Genomic DNA, 21,397 nt, shown 5'->3' on the forward strand with positions numbered 1-21,397 from the left:
AGAAAGCCCGCGTGCAGCAACGAAGACCCCGCACAGCCAAAATAAATACATTCTTCGGACACGACTGACGCAACTTAGCAGCAGCAGCAAGGACTTAATATTAAATATAAATAAATAAATAAAGACACTAGATTATAAGGAAGGTGAAAATTCTGAGGAGAGACTGACCCCATCCACCCCCAGCCTGCACTGGGTGGGAAGGAAGGAGTCTACTGAGGCCCGAAGGTGAGGGCCACATGTGGGGAACTGAGGTGCTTGTCTCTTGAGGAAAGATTCTTGAAAGTGAAGACAGGAGGGAAACAGGGGTGGGGTCCTGAACAAGCCCTCCAGATTGAAAGTTCTGTTTACATTCACTGCAGAAGCCTCGCTTGAAGCAGATATCTGACCAGGGTAGAGCCTCAGAACTGTGGACTTGAATAAAGAAAATGTTAACGGATCTTAAGTCATAGAGGTAATAATAGCTGAATTTCTGCAAACATGTGCCCATAATTCTAAAGACATTGTCCTGACAGCAAGTAGGGGAAAAACGCATTCTTTCAGTAATTACCACAGTTTCTCTCTTTTCTGATTCCTTTGGACAGGCCTCCTGCAAGAAGCTCATTTCCAGCTGCATGTGATAACGAAAGGATTTTTCTTTCTTCTTATGTTAAATACAAGTAAATTGATTAAATAGCAAACAGCGTCTGATTGCTAGGAAGTTGGCGATTCAGACAGTATGGCAATGGCACCTGGGGATGGGGAAGGGGGACTCAACAGTGGAAGAAGCCAGGACAGCCCGGCTGTGCCAAGGACACTCAAGGGCTGATGGGACTGAGCTCTGGAGGAGAGAGAATTTGACATCACCTGGTCCAGCCTCACAGTTTACGGATCCAGGGAGGAAAGAGATGCCAGAAGTTGGCTGTGGACCCAAAACTAGAACACAGGGCTCCTTCCCTTCTTCATATTTCTCAACACCCCCCACCCCCATTTTCTCTCTCCACCACCACCCTTCTGGCTGCTTCCCCCACTGCCTCCCTTCTGCCTCTGAGTACCCTTTTCAGCATGTATATTTTACTTCAATAAGAAGCTGTGGGGTTGAGGGGGTATTTTGGTTTTGTTGTTGTTTTTATAGAAACAGCATTGAGTAAGTAGAAGGAAGATATTCCATGTAAGTTTTCAAAACACAGGCAGGAAGATGAGAATTTGATCTGAAAAATCTGAGGTAAGCCACAATAATTAGGAAGGCTAATAAGTGAGAGGGATCTATTCAAAGAAAACTTCCAATAGGAGCTGGGCTTTAAGCTAGGCCTTAAAGAAAACAGCTTTAGTGGGTGCAGATAAGCAATGAATTGGAGCACAGCCCTCTAGCTATTGGCCTTATCCTCACAGGCAGCACCACTGACCGCAGGGAGGGATGGGGAGCTAGATAAAGTGTGTATGTGCCCACTTCCATCCCATTCCAGCAGTTCTTTCCCTCTGAGAGGACTGAATACACAAAAGGACTGTGGCCAGACCATATATGACCATAGAATTCTCTGCAGTAACCAGCCTGGAAAGCCAGACCACTTCTGCAGCAATCATCCCAGAATCATCAGGTCTTGGTTTTAAAGTGTGCCACCTTCTTCCCAATCTACAACCACCTTTTCCCTCTTTTCCAATTCAGGACCAGCCAGAGAAAGCCAAATATGCTCCCTAACAAATCATATAAATGCCTCTCTTCTAGTTTGCCAACCTCCAGTGTCCCAGGCAAACAACCTCCAATCATAGCACTTCTGAAGCCTTCCCTTTCTTTCACTCACCATGTTTTCCTAGTTCTTGCCTGTCTTTAATTCCCTCCCTGCCAAATGCAAATGATGGTAGCTGCTTTTGCAAGCTCAGAATGAACAGCCTCTGTTAATTCTCACTTGGATGACCTTGGTTTACCTCCATTATCTCTAACAGCCAGTCTGGACACAAACTCAAAGTATTCATGAAAGTTGATACCCAAATCAAAGGTAACAAAAGTGAACTTTCAATGCCATAGATCAGTTTTGTTTATTTCTGTATTTTTTATAGGAATAGAATCACATATTCTATTCTATGGATACTGACTTCTTTTTCTCAGTATCATGTCTGTAAGGTATACCCATGCTGTGTGTAGCAATATTTTCACCCATACTCATCGTTAAAAGACGCTTGCTCCTTGGAAGAAAAGCTATGACAAACCTAGACAGTATATTAAAAAGCAGATACATTACTTTGTTGACAAAGGTCCATATAGTCAAAGCTATGATTTTTCCAGTAGCCATGTATGGATGTGAGAGTTGGACGATAAAGAAGGCTGAGCATCAAATAATTGATGTTTTTGAACTGTGGTGTTGCAGAAGACTCTTGAGAGTCCCTTGGACTTCAAGGAGATCAAACTGGTCAATCCTAAAGGAAATCAACCCTGAATATTCACTGGAAGGACTGACGGTGAAGCAGAAGCTCCAGTACTTTGGCCACCTGATATGAAGAACTGACTCATTAGAAAAGACCCTGATGCTGGGAAAGACTGAAGGCAGGAGGAGAAGGGGACAACAGAGGATAAGATGGTTGAGTGGCATCACCGACTCAATGGATATGAGTTTGAGCAAGCTCCAGGAGATGGTGAAGGACAGGGGAGCCTGGCATGCAGCAGTCCATAGGGTCGAAGAGTCTTGTCCAACTCTGCGACTGAACAACAATATTCTGCTGTATGACTTTACCCCAACTTATATACACATTCTATTATGGATAGGTCTTGTGGATTGGTTCCAGTTTGAGACGATTATGAACAGTGCAGTTAGAAAAATTCTTGCACATATCTTGGTAGACATGAGCTCTTGTTTCTGTCATGGATACACCCAAGGTAGAATTGCTGGGTCATAAGTTATACATGTGTTTAGCTTTAGTAGATACTGCCAATTTTCCAACAGGGTTTTACTAACGTACATTCCTCCTAAAGTTTAAGAGTTTTAATTGCTCTGTATTTCCATCAACAGGTGATCTTTTTAAAATTTTTTCGGCTGTGCTGGTCTTCGTTCCTTGGCACAGGCTTTCTCCAGCTGTTGTGAGCAGGGGCTCACTGGGGTGCGCGGGCTTATCTTGGTAGCTTCTCTTGTGGAGCACAGGTTCTAAGTGCACGGGCTGTTGTGCACCCGGGCTTAGCTGCTCTGCAGCATGTGGGATCTTCCTGGACTAGGGGATGGAACCCATGTGCCCTGCATTGGCAGGTGGATTCTTAACCACTGGACTACCAGGGAGGTCCTCATCAACACTTGATCTTGTCAGACACTTTCATTTTAGCCTTTCTGGTAGCTGTCTGTAAATTTATACTTAATATTTTTCTTGGTCCCTAGAGGCTCTAAGTTTTACTGCTTTCCTGGATTTCATTGTTATAACTGTTAATAGTACATGACTAATCAAAACAACACTTTTCTCTCCCTCCACCCCACTCCTGCTCACGCTTTCAAGCCACTCACAATTAAATTGAAGACAGTAAGTGATAGAAGGGGGCACTGAAGGCAGGCTTTTTGCTTTATCACTGTGTGTCTCCAAGGCCTATCCTCATACTCTGCACTCAGTAGGAACAAAATAAATATTTGTTGTAAATACATGAAAAAAAAAAAATGACATGAAAGCCTATTTGTTTCCACCATACTTTGTGAGTCACTCCTGACCTCTGGAGGGTATAATTGACTTACTCAATTTAGGCCTTCAACCTGGCACACGGGAATCCTTTAACAACATCTATTAAACCAAACTGGTCTCCAGAGGACAGGCTTGTGCCTGCTGCCTCGCCTCATATAGCCTCAGGCCATTGAGCCTGGACACACATATGATTATATTCATACTGTCACAGACCCTTGAGACTATATTAAATTATATATTGAATATTATACTATTATTGCAGGTGGCAGTTCTTGGAACGCCAGGAAGAGATGTGTGAAATCTCACTTGAAATGGGGCCCCAAGTTCTAGACACCTGATCAGCTAAGGGTCAGGGGCATGGGGAACATCCAATTCAGGCTCAGGGGCCAGTTTTCCCTTGCATCGTCCCCTCTGATCCTTCCTCACCCTCAGTCTTGCAGATCAGCTGTAAATTGGGTCACAATTATATCCCCTTCATAGGGTCATTGTGAGGACTAAACAAGTTAATACATGCAAGGCACTTTGCCTAGCACCTGGCATGCAACAAGGTATGGGGTAAGTGGTAGCCCTTTTTATTTTTGCTGTTATTAACAGCAGCAGCAGCAGGAGTGAGGAATGCTGAGTGACCATGCCTTGCAGCAAATGTGAACTTCATGACCCTGGGCTGTAGGGAAAAGGGCAGAAAGGGGAGCACAAGGGAGCATGTGCTTTTCACGTATAATGAGTTATCACAGCATAGATCAGCCCAGGCATCCTGAACACTATCGTAGTGCACTGGTAGAAAGAAAGGGACCTTAAGGCCTGAATGACTCCATCCCAAGGAGACGCCTATAAGATCAGAAGACATGCTGTGAAGTTTGAATCTGGCCAAGGATGGGAATTTCTGCCAGGTGGAAGGGCTCTGTGAAAGCCTAAAGGAGACCCCTAATGCAATGGGGCAAATTGCCATTGGACACACCCATTGGTCCCCACCTCTCTGGGACAGGAGCAGTAGCCAAACACCTTCAAGGAGCTTGTCAATGAAGGAAAGTCCTCTGGTTCTCTCCTCCTAAGACAGCAAACCAGTGCTGCTCATACTCTGAACTGGTTCAAAAGAGATGTCACCCACTGAGGCTAAAAAGACAAGTGGAGAATGCCTTGGGGAAAAAAATTTCAAAAAAGAGGGCCTTGGCTACAAAATCCTCCTGTCCTAAGTCTTTCCCTTGACTTTCTGAACTCTTTACTTTCTGACTTACAAAAAGAACTTGTACAAAAAATGAGGGATCAGGCAGGGATGAACAAGACAGGAGTCATAATTATTTTTTAAAAGTATTTTTGGCCTTACCCCACGGCATGTAGGGGCTTCCCTGGTGGCTCAGTTGGTAAAGAATCCACCTGCAAGGGTGAAACAGATCACCAGCCCAGGCTGGATGCAAGAGACAAGTGCTCGGGCCTGGTGCACTGGGAAGACCCAGAGGAATTGGGTGGAGAGGGAGGTGGGGGCGGGGATCGGGATGGGGAATACATGTAAATCCATGGCTGATTCATGTCAATGTATGACAAAAACAACTACAATATTGTAAAGTAATTAGCCTCCAACTAATAAAAATAAATGAAAAAAAAAAAAAAAAGAATCCACCTGCAATGCAGGAGACCCAGGTTTGATCCCTGGGTGGAGACGATCCCCTGGAGAAGGAAATGGCAACCTACTCCAGTATTCTTGCCTGGAGAATCCCAGGGAGAGAGGAGCCTGACAGGATACAGTTCATGGGGTTGCAAAGAGTCAGACATGACTTGGTGACTAAACCACCACCATGACCACAGCATGTTCCCCGAACACAGTTTGAATTCATGCTCCCTGCAATGGAAGCATGGAGTTTTAACTACTGGCCCCCCAGGGAAGTCCTGAGTCCATAATTATTGAAGCTGGGTAATGGGCATATGGCCTTCCCAGGTGGCACTAGTAGTAAAGAACCTGCCTTTCAATGAAGGAGACAATTTAGATCCCTGGGTTGGGAAGATCCCCTGGAGGAGGAGCAATCCATTCCAGTATTCTTGCCTGGGAGAATCCCATGGACAGAGGAGCCTGGCAGGCTACAGTCCATGGGGTCACAAGAGTTGGACATGACTGAAGTGACAGTACATAGCACAACAGGCATATGGAGGGGAGAAGTAATTATCCTATTTTCTATACTTCTGTGTCCTTAAAAGTTTTCCATAGTAAAAAAGTTTCATAAAAGAAACTATGAATAACCCAAGGCCTGAAAAAGTAAAGGGCATACTGCTCTCTGACTAGAAATTCCCCTGAATCAACTAAATCTGAGCACGTCCAACCAAGGAAACAAGGTGAGAATGTGGTATTAGTCTGCCTTCAGTGGGTCATCAAGCAAAGTTGGCAGGTGTTTCCCAGGGAAAGAGAAGCAGTGGTGACTCTTGGGCTTTGAAGGAAATGCTTCAACAGGAGAGAGAAAAGATGGAAGAGATTTATATACAGATACCTATTGCTAAGTCTGCCCTAAGTGCTTAGGTAAGGGCCCTCTGACCTCACCCCTGCTTTTACCCTAAGGTGAAGGGTACTTTCCCATCTCCAAGTATAGGTGACTAGACCCCTGTCTGGGGGTAGAGGTCCTTCCTCACTCCCTTCACATCATCCAGGCCATGGTGACCTGCCTGGGTTTCCCTCCTACATGCAACCTCCTGTAGCTGAAACCACACTCCAAACCCAGGACTCGAGATCTGATGCATCTCATCAACTACCCCAAGCCCTCTCCTTGCCAACGGCCAATCCCAATCCTGCCTGAAGTTGGCATTTTAGTGACAGCAGCCAAAATAGGAATGCTGCACAATGCAGGCTAAGTCAGGGCTTCTGGGCAGCATAATTTGAAAAGTGCCAGGGCAGTCCCTGAATGTTTCCTACACAACTTATGCACAGATCTCTCCAAAACAGGTGGTCCCTCTGTTCGAAATCCTACAATTTAAGAAGCATTCTTTGGGTTTACAAACTGCTTTCTGGAGATACTTTTTTCCAAAGCTATCTTGGGAGGGAAACACATTAAAACCAATACCTGTTCATGAATTGTTCACTGACCTAGGTACCTAGGAAGGAGCCCAGAAGCCTGGATAAGAGTAAAGGTGACACAGAGTGGTTGCAGACAGCCTCACTAGCGACTATTCCTGGCTTCAAGGTACAGGTGGTTTGGTCTGGAGAGAGGGCTGAAGATAAGTTCAGAGGTAGAGGTAGAAGCCATTAGGTTGCTGAAGTCCCTGAGGGCAGTGCAAAGAAAGACTGTAGTAGCCAAAGCAGGGTGTAGGACTCGGCAGACCGACAGCCTGGGGGTGGGCCACAGTGACCCCCTGACTCTTATGTCTCCCTACAGCTCTAGTCCCTGTCCCTTGCAGGGCCCAGAAATGAAGGTAACTCCTGAGGCTCCTGTGCCTGGCCCTTGTCCAGCAACGGCTGCCTGGAAAGCACTCACAAGGATATCCTTTAATCCACCCGGCTGCTGCGGGGGGCCCCCTAGCCCCCACCCTGCACAGATGCCCCAGTAGACATGTCTCCCTCCTCACTCCCCAACAATCCCCAATGCATGGAACAAAGTAAGGGGCAAATATGAAAGGGGCATAGGCACTAGGGGCTGGGTCGGCTTCTAAATGTGTGGCCAAGTGCTCCAGCCCCTCCACGTTTGAATACTGACAAAACCAACATGCATGCCAACCTCACTAAGTAAAATGCCAGGAACCATTCTAAGGTTTATATAGATAAACTCATTTAATCCTCACAATACTAGGACATGTATATCTATATAATTTTACTATTCATCCCAATTATACAGGTGAGGAAACTGAGGCATAGAGAGATTAACACCTTGCCCAAGAGCACAGAGTTAGTAAGAGACAGAACAGGACACAGGCCTAACTTACCCTACACTGCAACAGTGCATACTTACCCACTGGGCACTCTGCCTCTCATGCCCTCATCTCTACCTGGCTAGGCAGGGAAAGGTGAGAGGAGCATTTAGCGGCCACCTGCTTTGGACTTGACAAAGATCTGTATGCTCCAATCTCAGGAGAATTCAGTGAAGGATGAGATGCAATCCTCATTGTCCACATGGGTAAGCAAGACCAGAGAAGTCTGATTATCTGTCAAGGCCACACAGCCCACGAAGAGGTGGAGCTGAAATCCTGCAGGTTCTCCCTCTCCAACCCCCACAGGGAGCTGAAGAGAACAGAGACTAGGAGGAGGAGGCTGGAGAGGGGCTCTTTAGGTGCTCCTCAGGTCTAGCACCTGATCAGGCTTCCCAGGGGTCCATGGGAATCTCTGGATCTCCTCCCATCCTTGTGTGGTAGGGAGGGGAACCAGAGAGACAGGGGACTAAGTCCTTAAAGATGGGCCTCCCTGTTGCTCTGCAGGGGGCTACTGGGCCACTGGGGGCTAGAGCAATGTCCCCTACCCCATCTATTGGTTGCAGGGACCAGGCAGGATGGGGAAGGTTTCCGACCCACTGTGGTCCCCAGTGGCACCTCCTGATTCTTGCATTTGGGTAAAGAGGGATAAGGCCTAGGCGGGATTAAGGGCACAGGGGTTAAGGGCAACAACTAGATGGCCAGCTGGGCAAGGACTAGGGCCCCAGGAGCAGCCCAGGGCCCAGTAAGCCAAGGATGGTGGGGGAGCCACCAAGGGCATGAGATGGGACAGAAATACTGCCCCCCAGGACTAGGCCTGTGGCCCCCTGCCTCCCTTCTGACCCAGCTTCTGCCAGCCCCGAAAAAGGGTCAAGGATGGTGAGACAGCTCAGCTCTGTGACTTGGGCAGATGTACCATGGGAAAGAGAAAGATGAACGGCAAGAAGGACCCAGGAGCTTCACTGGGGTAGGCGCCGCCGGTACAGTGAAGCCAGGAGCGCTAGAAGTACCCCGGCCAGGGCCATCCCGAGCCATGGAGCCCAGGGCATGGTCCTGACGGCAGGCACTTCCTCCAACTTATCCTCTGCCGGGAATTCCAGGGTACTCTGTGTCCCGGGGCTGTCCCCCAGGATGGAGGTGCTGGGGTTCTCATGGATCCTAATGGGGTCTTCCGACACATACTCATTCTCCTCCGGGGCATTGTCAGGCCCCAAGCCCAGGGAGTTACTGTAGCTGATGGCGAGATCCGCGGAGCAGCCTGAGAACGGTTGGCTGTCCATCCTAGATACCAGCCTGCCAGGCTTGCTCAGCTCCTGCTCTGAGCCCCAGCAGTCAGAGCTGCTGTCTGGACAAAGTGATGTGCCTCCAGTGGCAGTGCCTGTGGGCACTGGTGATGCTGGAGTCTCCTGGGAAAGAAAGGAGGAACTAGAGGGACTGAGGATGGTAGGGGACAAGCCAGGTTGGGTAGCCCCACTCCCAGGACAGGCCAAAAACTGACACCCCAACCCTTCAGTAGCCAGCCCACAGTGCAAAAAGGCAATCTTCTCTAGGGGATTCAACTCACTGATGGTGCAGGAAGACAGCCGGGGAAGAGGGGACTAAGGCCTTGCAGGAGTATCAGTGGTGAGACTTCCTCCAGGGCTGAGAGCTCTACTCATTGGCCTGCTTCTGAGCTCACTTCTACCCCAGGGAGCCCTTGGTCATGTGTGATCCACTCTATTTTGACTTTCTGCCTTGGGCTTGATGGCCATGGCATCCACAGGGTCAGAGGTTAGACCATGGACTTGGTCCCTCCAGGCAGACAGCAGCAGGAGGGTTAGATAAGCAGGCTCAGAGGCAACTGTGGGGGCTACTGGGTCAGAGTAGATGGGCTGGGACTAGAGTTTGTAAAACCTTGGTCATGGTGGGGCGAGCCAGATATCCCAGCAGGGAAGAGCAAGGTGTTGAGGCAAACAGGAATGTTTCTTCATCTGCAAAATAACATTGCTGAGCTTAAAGGGGAGCTGTGAGCTCTAAATGGGTTAATGCCCATGACCAGCGAAATTGGTCTAGCAAGCCTGACCCTTCCTGAAGCATCCACACTTGACAGCTCTAATGATTATTATTATTTTAAAGAGCAGGGTGTTAGGTCTGGATGAGATTGGGTCTCAGTTCTCCCTATTCCCTCAAAAAGCAGCCCTGGATCAGGCTGGAGTCAGAAGGGAGACTGGAGAGGGCCTGGGGCGAGAGGCTTGGATCACTGCTAGGCGGGGTAAGAACTCACCTTCACGAGTCTATTGCTGCTCCTGGTGGTGAGCCTTGTGTTGGCAGGCACCTTACTGGGCACTGTGTTTGCAGGTATCCTGTGGTCAGGTATCCCACTAGTAGGCACTTTGGGTGGCACCATGCCAGAACGCACTGAGTTGATGGGCAATCTGGATGGTGCTAGACTGGTAGGCACTGCACCAGGGGACTTCAAGCTGGTGGGCAATTTGGAAGGCACTGAGCTGCCAAATGCTGAGTTGGTGGGCACCTTGGAGGGTACTGTGCTGGCAGTCATAGGGTGGTTGGGCACCCCTGCCCCACTGGAGCAGATGGTACCTTCAGCCTGGTCACCAGCACCTCCTGCAGAGGTCAAGCCAATGGAGGAGGAGGAGGTGCTGACAGATGGAGCTGACACTGAGGGTCCAGGCAAGCGGCTTGCCCTGGGGGTAGGACGGGAGACAGTCGGAGACACAGGCCCATGGAGTGACGTGGAACTGGAGACCACGCCTGCAGGTGGTGAAAGAAAATGAGAAACACAAACCCACAGGAGCATTATCCTTGGATCAGAGGGATAGGGAAGGGTCTCTCTGTCCCAACTTACACTATCCCTACTGTATCCAACCTCCCACCCATGGAGGAGTCTCCAGTCCCTTTAGTCACAGATTCCAGGGCTGAAGGCCTAATGGTTGCAGATAAATCCTTGGTCCTGTCCCTCCTCAGTCCCTGACCTCTAACAGGGTTAAGGAGCCTGAAAATCATTACTAGTTTTCATCTCTGTTTTTTCTTCTCCTGCCTGGGACACCCTCTTTTCTCTTGTCTGCCTCTTCCAACCTCTTCTTAGACTAGTAGAATCCTAGATGTTTCTCCCATTGCCATCTTTCTTCTCAGCAGGAACAATCATAGGCTAGGGCAAGGGGCAGCAGGATGGCTCAAGCAGAAGAGCTCACACCAGTCATATGGCACCAGAGGCCCAGTGAGCGCCCCACTTCTAGGAGGCCTAAGGGCTTGCAGGTGCAGGGACAAAACCATCCCTGGGAGGAGGGCCTGAACTGGGGGAAGCAGGAGGGGAGTAGGTGGTGATGGTCCATAAAGGCAGTTATACAAGGATTTGCCACGGAACTCTGAAAACACACAGGAGTGATTCTGATGTCCACCCCACCCCTACCCCAAATCTACCACCATAACATCTCATGGAAGCTGTGTCCATACTTATACTGAAATCAAAGTGCCCTTTGTCTCCCTGGTCCACAGCAGTATTTCCTGAAAAGGTGTCCAGAGCAAGCTGTCATTGCCACATGCAAAAGGATGCTTGGGATGAAGTGACAGGAGCATGGAACACTAAGGATGGCTTCTCTGAACCTTTAACTGCTCATGGGCCTTGTAGCTGTTCCATGAGCGCTGGAGGCTGTGAGCACCAATGTTATATGGAACTCAATTGAGGAAACATGCCAGCCTGAAAGATCAGAGTAGACAGTATTATACTCCTGAGACGTCTGATGTGAGGGTCCAGGCCCTTGGCTGATGAAGAATATACTTCCTCTGGAGACTGAAATGTTTGAGTGATTGCTGGGAGCTGGAGACCCCTTTGGGATGGGGCAGTGCTCCCTGCCAACAGCTGGCCCAGCCCTTTACTCACCTTACACTGTCCTCTAGGTCCTGGCGGATCCCTTATATGTCCCTTAGGCACAGTGCAGACACGGCCCTAATTCACTTCTTTTACCTGTATCCACGCCCTCGGCAATGTGACCTTATCAGTCTTCTCATCGAGCGATGGAGTCTTATCTTTCTATTCCTCAATGCTAGGCTGGCCTGGTAATTTGCTTTGTCCCACAGAAAGAGGCAGGAAGAAAACTGCATTGGTTTTGAACCTATGACCCAGGAGTTCTCTCTCCCTCTCTGAGAACAGAGCTTGGCTCAGGTATATGAAATGGGCTTGTCCACTGGGAAACAAGAAGTTCATGGAAGAGAACCGAGGTGCTCCAGCCAAGAGCTGTAAACAACTTATATGTAAACTGATGTGTATACAAGAGGGAATTCAGCCCAGCTGAGCCAGCCCAAATTGCTGACCCACACAATCATGAGCTAAATAAATAGTTGTTACTTTAAGCTACCAAATTCTGGGACTGTCTGTTACAAAGCAGATACTAACCAATATGTCCTCTGAGGAAGGTTGTTCCCTGGGGAATACCATCTTGGCCTCCTGTCCAAGAAAGCCAGAGGGACAACCCTCTTACCCTCAGTGGCAGGTCAGAAAGGCGCTGGAATTCCAGAGTCCATGCATACCTGCTGCATGGGTACTGCCCAGTCCTGTGTCCCGCTCCTGATGTACACTGGAGGTCAGAGTGCTGAGGGCCACCGTGTCAGACAAGGGCTCCAGGACAGCCCCAGAATGGGATGGTTGTGGGGCTTTCTCTGAATTCTGCAAGAGGGAATATAGGAATAAGGCAGTTGCTTCTTCCAGAAGCTGGCAAAGGGCAACTTATGCTTGAGACAGCTCCTACAGGCCACAGTCCATGCCACAGAGCACGGGACCAAGGAAGCCTTTACCTCGGCTTTGGCCATTGCCAGAACTTCTGTCTACAGGTGACTGTGAACCTACTTCGTAGAAAATCATCATATGGGGGAGTCCCTATTCATCTGTCTGACCCTAAAGAAAAGTCTCCCTCTCTGCGGACACTGCACAGACCCTTTCTTAGGCTTCAAGTTCATGATTTGGTGTCTCCTGGACACCTCACTGCCCATTCATCATATCCCAATAGAATCAGCCATATTTCCCCCAAACTTGGCTTTACTGGTGATGATTACAGCTCCAACCATCCACCCCTTACCCCACCTCCTGCTGCCCCCTCACTCCCCCTATCTGGTCATACCCTGATCCCTCGACTCAGCTCAACATCTCACATGGACCATTGCAAAGACCTCAAAATTGTGACTTCACAGCTGACTGATGATAGAGGGGTGAGGCTGCCATGTGGTAAAGACCTGGTCAATAGTCTGGCAGCTGGTCTGGGGCAGATACACAATGCGAGAGCTTGGGATTCTGAGCAGAGAGTAGGCAGGATCTGTGGGGGGCTTCCAGAAGGCTGGGTGGGCAGAAGCGAGAAGACAGGAACACAAAAGCAGGAGGTGTGTGGACGCACCTCTCCCAGGGACTCTGGTGGCTGGCTATCCTGGACAGGCAGAGGGTAACTTGGCTCGCACTCCGCGTAGCCGTTGCCAGGGATGCTGGGGGCCACATCAGGTGTGGAGGGCCTTGGAATCTCAGCAGGAACTGATGGTGGCTCCAGTGGGGCTGGAGGGTGGTTTGGATTCCCTGAAGGATAAAGATAAAGTGATGTCAAGGAGGAACTGGAGACTCTCAGGGACAGGAGAGGCCTGGGTGCTCCCAGGTCATGGTTATAAGTTTCCCCACAGCATCCAAAGCTACCCTGAGGTGGAAGGCACCCCTCAGAGGAGACCTGTGTCACCAAGTGGGAGGCAGCTACTAGAGGGAGAGTGGAGATGGAGAGGACAAGGAGAGGTAGAGGCAGGGGAGGGGAGAGTGTGGGGGGTACCTCAGAGGCCTCTCACCACCCTGCCTGTATCAGCAGTCACCAACTCTCTGTCCCCAGGCATTCTGGACACGGTGGCCTTCTTCTCCTCCTCGTGGGTGGCTATCACCACTAACTGACCCTTGACATAAAGCTGCTTCCTTAACGCCTCCCCTTTGCCCCCACCAACCATGTCTGGTCCTACCACAGCTGTTTGTATTTGGGGAAATCACAAATTGTTCATCTCCACAAGTGAAAAGATGAGTTAGGCAAGAAGAAGTGGTAGGGGGAGGGAGAAAGAAAGGCAAACATGGTGATATTTTTAAGGCTGCGAATCTGAGCAGTGTGTCAGGAATTGTCTCTATCTGAAATATAAACAGGTCTTGTGTGAGTTTTCCTCCTGCCTCAAGCCCTGAGACCCTGGCCTCAGCGAACCCCCTCTGAGTACTTGGCTTGGCAGGGAGCATTGAGGGAGCACTGAGGGATAACGGGGCAACTGGGGGGTTGGAGGGAGCGGGTGGTTAGGAGGCTCTAGGTGAAACCAGGGGGAGGGGAAGAGATGAGGGGAAAGGAAGGAAGAAGCCCATGAGGAAGAAATGAGAGACAGTCAAGGGGTGGGGAGAGAAGAGATGAACAGAGAGAGGGAAGGTGAACCAAGGGAGAGGAGACAGGAAAAAGTGAGAAAATCGTGGGAGGCAAACATCACAGCCGCAAAAATTAGAGAAGGCTCCATTTGCTGAGCACGTGGAAGGTGCCAGCTCCCACTAAGTGCTCAACATGCCATCATCCTGCAGTTTTCACAGCAGCCCTACAAGCTAGATGTTGCCATTAGTCCCATTTTACAGAGAAGACTGAGGTTTAGGGAATGAAGGGGTTTGGTCAAAGGGTTGATAAAGATTAATAAGCAGGGATCTACACTCAGGTTTGCCCACTGCCCAGGAGTGATGGGAGAGAGGGTGACAGAGGAAGACAGCAGGTATAGGGTAAGGGGAGAGGGAGTGCGAAGGCCAGGGGAATCAGAGTTCCAGAAGAGGGGCTAGGGCAGGTGCTCACGTGGCAGGTTGCTCTGGTAGACACGGGCCACTTCATCAGCGAGACCAGTGTGCTCACAGGCCCTCAGTGCCTCGATGAAGGACTGCACCCAGCCGTTCCTCCGCCGAAGACTGTTGAAGAGTTCCCAGAGGGTGCCCTGGTTCCCCCAGCGCTCATAGCAGGCCCGAACTCGGTCCTGAAAGACACAGCCCCGCCACCCAGACCAAGTCAGGTAGCCCTGACCCCCTCCCCACGGCTGCAAGTGGAGGTACCTGGAAAGCTACCTGGAGGCAGCCATCTGAAGCTGGTCAGAGCCCAGGACAAGGCCAGAGTTTTGAGCCCAAGTTCCCAGACCCATGAAATAGGTGTTTACTATGTCTCAGGCTCTCTTCTCAGGGCTCTGTGTGAATTGTCTTATTTAATGCTATTATTATCCCTACTCTACTGATGAGGAAACTTGAGGCTTAGCACATACAAACAAGTGACCAGATAGCAGAAACCCACAGAAAACATTTACAGCAGAACTAAATGATAAGGTATTCCTGCAAACACCAAAATACAAGAGAGAGGAGCCAAACTGTACCAGCCACAAACTCAAATACCACCAGTATCTGCATGCAGGAAGCAGAGGGAGGCCTCGGGGTTCAATGTAGAGACAACTAAAACTGAGCGGGGCTGGGCTCACTTCACTAGGAGCCCACAGCAAGTGCCAAGGGGCTAGCACCATCTGGCTCCCAAGGACTCTGAAAGCTGAGCCCTGGGACTCTGCTAGAATGGGTCCCATGACCAGGAGAAAGGAATTGAGACTAAGCAGGAATAAGGACAAGAGATGGAGAATGTTCCAGTGAAAGCGAGTAAGGGGCCCTGAGCCCAGAAATCTCAGTGCTATATTTTGGAGCACTATACCAAAACAACACAAGAACCTCAGTAGGACTGGAAAGGACACCCTGAGCCACACGTCATTCTGAAGGTTAGAAAACTGTCAACAATGGGAAGCAGAATACAGACAACAGAGAAGGAAGTTGATCCTGGCCTGGGAGAAGCTCTGAATTCCACAACCCTGCGCCCAGTCAGTGCCTGGCTGTCAGGCCCTGGCTTACCTGGTCACTTGTTGTGAGGCAGGACAGGTAAGGCAGAATATCCAGAACATGAATATTGCAAAAATTGCTGTGATGGTGGCGGATATAATGGTAAGTTTTGTCCTCGGCAAACGTCATCACTGTCTGGCTTCTGAACTGGCAGAAGGCTCTGGCCCATGAAGGGTGGACAGACTGAGAGTAATAAAGGCTGGAAGAAAACACAGCATACATGGCAACCAAGTTGGGAGTCGGATTGAACAAAAGGCAATTCTTTCTTTTCCACCTCTTTGGTACATTTGCTTTTTTCTTTAATCATCCTACTTTATTACTTATTTGGCTGCATCAGGTTTTAGTAACAGCATGTGGGATCTTAGTTCCCTGAAAAGGGATAAACCCCACAAGCCCTGCATTGGAAGGCAGATTCTTAACCACTGGACCACCAAGGAAGTCCTACTTTATTATTGTCTTAGCTTCAGAGGCCGTTAATGAATTTGTTTAAAAACAAATTGATGGGGGGAAAAAAAATCAGACTCAGAAGACCTAGGACCCAATTCTGCCCTTCAGGTTGGTCAGTGTTTGGGAGGAGCTCTGGCTCCTGCCTCATCATCCCCAGGTCTGAATGTGCCCCCAGCTGCTGATAGCAACAGGGCACCACCTAGAAGTGCTGCTTCTTTGGAGAATACTGAGAGGGAAGGGGAAGACAGGGAGGAGGGGGAAAAAATGGGGGAGGAGAAAGAACAAGGCACTGAACATCATAATAGGATCTATCTTATTCTTACCATGAAGAAAATGCAGTACCAAGGAATTAAAGGGGCTTGCTAGTTAGTAGAAGAGCAAAGAACTGAGGTCTTTAGGATCTGGGATCAGGTTCTTCCCAGAACATAACTGCAGGCCCACCATTACATTAAAACTTGCCACGTACATACTTTCAGGGTAGGAGGCTAAGTTCCATTCCTGGGTTATCAGCCTTTCCCAGGTTTATCCTCACCCCTAAAATGGCTTAGAGAGGTTGTTCTGAAAATACAGTAGTTCAATCTTATAAGCCTGAAATTTTAAAATGCCCCAGGGACTTCCCTGGCAGTACAGTGGTTAAGACTCCATGCCTCCATTGCAGGGGTCACTGGTGGGAACAAAGACTTCACATGCCACAGGGTGTGGCCAAAAAAAAAAAAAACACATAAAAGTACTCCAAATACAATCAATTACTGCCGTTTGCTTATGTAGCACTTACCACAATTTTCAATTATAAATCTGTTTGTTTGCTTGCTCCCTTTTTTAAAAAAAAATTCTATTTTATTTATTTTTGCTGCGCCAAGCAGCATGAGGGATCTTAGTTCCCCAACTAGGATCAAACCTGAGTCCCCTACAGTGGGAGCATGGAGTCTTAACCATTGGGCCACCAGGGAAGTGCCTGCTTGTTTCCTATTTGCCTTTCTCATGGGAGAGAGCTGCAGGGAATAAGACAGAAAAGATCTCTGCCATCATCCAATTTACATTCTACTGGAATGGGACAGACAAATCAGTAAAAATATACATAAATAACGATTTCAGAGAGCATAAAGATTATAGAGAAAATAAAGCAGATGAGACAGTCCCTGAAGATGGGATGCTTCTTGAACTGGGGTGGGGAAGGAAGCATTTTTGAATTGACATTTGAGCTGAATGGTTCTTGGCTGTAAGGAGATCAGTATTTTGGGCATAGGACACAGCAAGTTAGAAGTCCTAAGGTGGGAACAAGCTTGACATGTTTAAAGAATAGAAAGTAGACTGGTTTTGTCCAGGTTTAGAAAGTGAGGGGGAGGGGCAGATATCAAGGTCAAGAAGGTTGGGAAGGACTGCTAATGTAGGACATTATAGGAAAGGACCTTATGTTTTATTTGGAGTGAAAAAGGGAGCCGTTGGAGGGTTCTAAGCAGGAAAAGGAGAGGATGTGATTTATGTTAAAGACTTCTGCGGTGGTTGTAAGGTCCCCAGACTGTGGCAAGGTCATGCTGGAAGCAGGGAGACAAGTCAGGAGGGAATACATGACAGGTATGGCCAGGATGATAACCATGGAGGTGGCGACAGGTGACTGGATTCTGATATTTTGTGGATATGGGAGGTGAAGGAGAGAGAAGAATCAAAGATTATTCCTTAGGCACTGGGTAGATGGAGGGTGTCACTTAGCAAGCCAAAAAATCCGGGGGAAAAGCGGTGGTGCAGAGAAGACTCCAGAACTCCATTTTCAACAAGTGAAGCTTGAGATGCTATCTGATATTCAAAGCGGTTTTCAGGGAGAGAAGTGGACAGAGGACAGAGGGGAGACTGGAGTCAAAACATGGATGTCAAGCTTGGTGAGACCTCTAGGAGACAGTGTTGCAAAGCAGAGAGTGCCCAGAAGTTGCTGAGGCTCCCAGTCCCCTGCCACGTGGGAAATGGTGCAGCTGTCCTGCCTACCTGCTGCCCACTGGCCCCATGGTCGCATGCTGCATGACTTCCTTTGCCAACCACAAGGGCTATACCTCTTGTGGGGCGAGAACCAACAACAGAAGTCAAGAGGATCAGGGAGGTGGGACGGGGGTCCTCTGAGCCTTCAAGAGAGGAACAGAGAACTCTGTGGTGGTGACCAGATCCCTCCTTCCCTCCTACGGGATACAGGGAGGCCCCAGGAGAGAGTCAGGTGATATATTCTTTTGCATTCCAGCCTCAGCCCTCAAGGCATAGAGTTTGGGAAGTATGGATGTATGAAATAGTCTCAACCAAAAAGAAAGGAAGCTCATATTTGTTCACACTTACTGAAGGTCTACTATAGGCAGAGTGAAAGTGAAAGGCACTCAGTCCTGTCCGACTCTTGTTACCCCCATGGACTGGAATTCTCCGGGCCAGAATACTGGGGTGGGTAGCCTTTCCCTTCTCCAAGGGATCTTCCCAACCCAGGGATCGAACCCAGGTCTCCTGCACTGCAGGCGGATTCTTTACCAGCTGAACTATCATGTAAGCCCTCTACTATAGGCAGCTGCTACTGCTAAGTCACTTCAGTCGTCTACTATAGGCAGGCACACTCTAAATTTCTTTCATTTAATTCTTGCCATAATCCTAAGAGGAGAAGAGATGCCAAGTTATCCAGCTGACCAGTGGCCTAACAGAATTGGAACCCAGGACTTGCTGCCTCATTGCATGTCTCACCATACGTCTTGAGGGCATAGAGACCTCTGTGGCAAGTGAGACTCACACAGCCCCCTGCCTTCAAGCCCTCGGAGGGGCGAAGGACACTGCCTGGGTGAGGAGAGGTCGCTGAGTGAGAGTGTGCCTAAGACGCAATATTTAGTCCCTTCTCTTGTGAGAAATGGAAATCTTTCGGCCAGGTCTGAAGACGTTTTAGCCCTGCCCTCCACAGGAGCCGGTTCTCAGGTCCTTCCAGATGTTTTTGAGTTCTCAAAATAAGGATGTCGGTTTTGTTTTTTCCAAAGTTTTCCTGGCACCTGCTTCCGGGTCTCAGAGAAGATTGTGCGCGGAGTGTTCTGGAGTGTTCCTGACGGTCGCCGCTAGGAGGGCACCCCCATCCCGGAAGGGGCGAGGCCTCACAACCTCGGCTCGGAATCCAGAATTCCTGGGCCAGGGTCAGGTCCGCCGAGGGCCAGGAGGCTGTTCTGAGTAGGTGTCATCGCCGAGTCATCGCCGAGAACAGCCAAGGTCCGGGGAGGGCAGTGGTCGCGACCCCTAAAGACGCGGCTGCTGAGACTGGCGCACCCGGGTTAGGCCTCGCCCTGGGGTCACCCTGGGCCTGCGGACGGCTGGGAGAGCTCAGTAACCAGAGCCCGTCTCCTTCCGGCCCAACCTCCCCTCCAGCCCGGGCAGAGGCCCGCGCCACCCACCTCCAGAGCCCCGGGTGCTGGATGCGGCACGCGGAGCTCTCGCTTCCGCGAACCTCGCTGTGCATTAGGACCCGCTGTTCCCAGCCCCACCGCGGACTCCTAGTCCCACTCGGCTTCTGCACCACGGACCACCTCCCCGAAAGGCGTCCGTACTTCCTGAACCCAGAGGACCGAGCTCCTGAGTCGGCGATCTTACCTTGGGTAGCCGCGACCCAGCGACCTGCCTTCAGCTGCGCCTGCAGGGAAACTTCCCCAGCTGGGAGGGAGGAGAGAGGCCGGGACCGCGCGGCCATTGGCCAGACGCGGGGGCGGGGCTTCGCGGTCCGCTGTGGAGGCTGGTCAGCGCGGGCCGGCGCTTGACCTCCGTTGGCAAGCCTGGCGGCGATGGACCTAGAATGGGAACTGATCCGGTTTTCTACTGCGTGATCGGAGGAACAGATGATCTTTCCTTCTTTCTCTCGAGCAACTTCCAGGGGGAAGTCTAGGGTCTGGCTAGAAACCAAGTAGAAACCGCGGCGGGCTCAGTCCCAACGCTTCCTACGCCAATCTACCCTCCTCCGAGGAGTAATTTGAGGGTTGAGGGCTTTTATGTCGTTCGCTCCTGGACTCACAGGGCCGAGCATACAGTCGGCGCTCAGTAAAGGCTGGGTGTCACAAGGGTTCGAGTGCCTCACCAAGTGACACCCTTTCTGGGCCTGAGAAGGCAGGATCGGGATGTGTAGGTGTATGCAGGCCAAGGGCGCCAAGGTTGGCTCGCTCTGCGCGGGGTGTGGGCCTTGAGTGCTGCGTGGGAAAGGCCTCTAGGCTCAAGGATTTAGGGCGGTACCTCCCAGCAGTGCTCGCCCTTCCTCTGCTGGGCCAAGGACAATTACTGAGTGCCCACTCTGTTCCAGGTACAGACTTAAATTCTTATATCTTCAGTTCAGTCGTTCAGTCGTGTCCAACTCTTTGCCACCCCATGAATTGCAGCACGCCAGGCCTCCCTGTCCATCACCGACTCCTGGAGTTTACTCAAACTCATGTCCATCGAGTCGGTGATGCCATCCAACCATCTCATCCTCTGTCGTCCCCTTCTCCTCCTGCCCCCAATCCCTCCCAGCATCAGGGTCTTTTCCAATGAGTCAACTCTTCGCATGAGGTGGCCCAAGTATTGGAGTTTCGGCTTCAACATCAGTCCTTCCAATGAACACCCAGGACTTATCTCCTTCAGGATGGACTGGTTGGATCTCCTTGCAGTCCAAGGGACTCTCAAGAGTCTTCTCCAACATCACAGTTCAAAAGCATCAATTTTTAGGCTCTCAGCTTTCTTCACTGTCCAACTCTCACATCCATACATGACCGCTGGAAAAACCATAGCCTTGACTAGTCGCACCTTTGTTGGCGTCTCTGCACCTTTGTTGTAATGTCTCTGCTTTTTAATATGCTATCTAGATTGGTCATAACTTTCCTTCCAAGGAGTAAGCGTCTTTTAATTTCTTTTATCTTAGGGCCCATTAAATATTCTCAAAATAACCACATAGAAGTTTATTTTTTCCTGTTTTAAAGAGAGATTTAAAGATTTGGGGAAGTGTTTGGCAGTTTTTAAACATATGCCAACCCTATCACCCAGCAACCTCTCCTGGTTGACCTATGAGTCCACCTAGAAACATGCATTATACTGTTCATGGTGGCTTTATTCACAATAGGCAAACTCTGAAAACAACCCAAATGCCCGTCGACAGAATGGAGAGACAAACCCTGGTGTAGGGTAGCAGTGGAAAGTAACAGAGGACAAGAACTATTGATACAGACAACAGGATGTATCGTCACAGGATGAATGGGCACTACGGCTAACCAAGCTAAGTACATGGCTAACCAAGCTAAGTACAAAAAGAACATGCTGTCTGTTCCCAGTCACAAGGTAAGATAAGGTTCAAAAACATGCAAAACTCATCTATATAAATAGAATTCATACCACTGGTTACCTCTGGGGAATGCCTAAAGGTTGCATACAAGAGGGCCTTCTGGAGATACTTAGAGTACTCAAATTCATAGAATAGAAAGTAGAGTGGTGGTTGCCAGGGTCTTGAAGCAATGGAGAATGGAGAGTTAGTGTCTAATGGGTAGAGAGTTTCAGCTGAGGAAGAAGAAAAAGTTCTGGAAATGG

General features: G+C 49.6%; 1 protein-coding gene across 5 annotated transcripts; it reads right to left on the minus strand.

Moving 5' to 3' along the window:
* Window positions 1–1,994: 1,994 nt before the first annotated feature.
* On the minus strand, window positions 1,995–19,538 carry MAVS (mitochondrial antiviral signaling protein). 5 transcript variants are annotated; one of them, XM_061126682.1, is made up of 8 exons: window positions 19,448–19,538; window positions 18,859–19,096; window positions 15,419–15,605; window positions 14,340–14,514; window positions 12,897–13,069; window positions 12,040–12,175; window positions 9,776–10,263; window positions 1,995–8,918 (listed from the first exon to the last, which is right to left on the minus strand). In XM_061126682.1, the coding sequence occupies exons 3-8, from the start codon at window positions 15,533–15,535 to the stop codon at window positions 8,472–8,474; spliced, it is 1,536 nt and encodes a 511-aa protein (XP_060982665.1). In that variant the 5' UTR covers window positions 15,536–15,605; window positions 18,859–19,096; window positions 19,448–19,538; the 3' UTR covers window positions 1,995–8,471. The 5 variants fall into 5 exon arrangements, with proteins under 5 accessions (XP_060982665.1, XP_060982663.1, XP_060982666.1 ...); XM_061126680.1 differs by having other exon boundaries at window positions 18,563–19,096; XM_061126683.1 differs by having other exon boundaries at window positions 1,995–8,915; window positions 18,173–19,096.
* Between the last annotated feature and the right edge of the window lie 1,859 nt (window positions 19,539–21,397).

Source organism: Dama dama, chromosome 23, assembly GCF_033118175.1.
Source record: "Dama dama isolate Ldn47 chromosome 23, ASM3311817v1, whole genome shotgun sequence".
Taxonomy (NCBI): Eukaryota; Metazoa; Chordata; class Mammalia; order Artiodactyla; family Cervidae; genus Dama; species Dama dama.

Excerpts from the sequence above, each read along its gene's own strand:
- MAVS (XM_061126682.1), bottom strand. The coding sequence starts at position 15,535 with ATGACGTTTGCCGAGGACAAAACTTACCATTATATCCGCCACCATCAC. Across the intron at positions 14,515-15,418 it reads GCCTCACAACAAGTGACCAG|GACCGAGTTCGGGCCTGCTA; the intron begins GTAAGCCAGGGC and ends TGTGTCTTTCAG. Across the intron at positions 10,264-12,039 it reads GGGCAGTACCCATGCAGCAG|GCGTGGTCTCCAGTTCCACG; the intron begins GTATGCATGGAC and ends CACCACCTGCAG.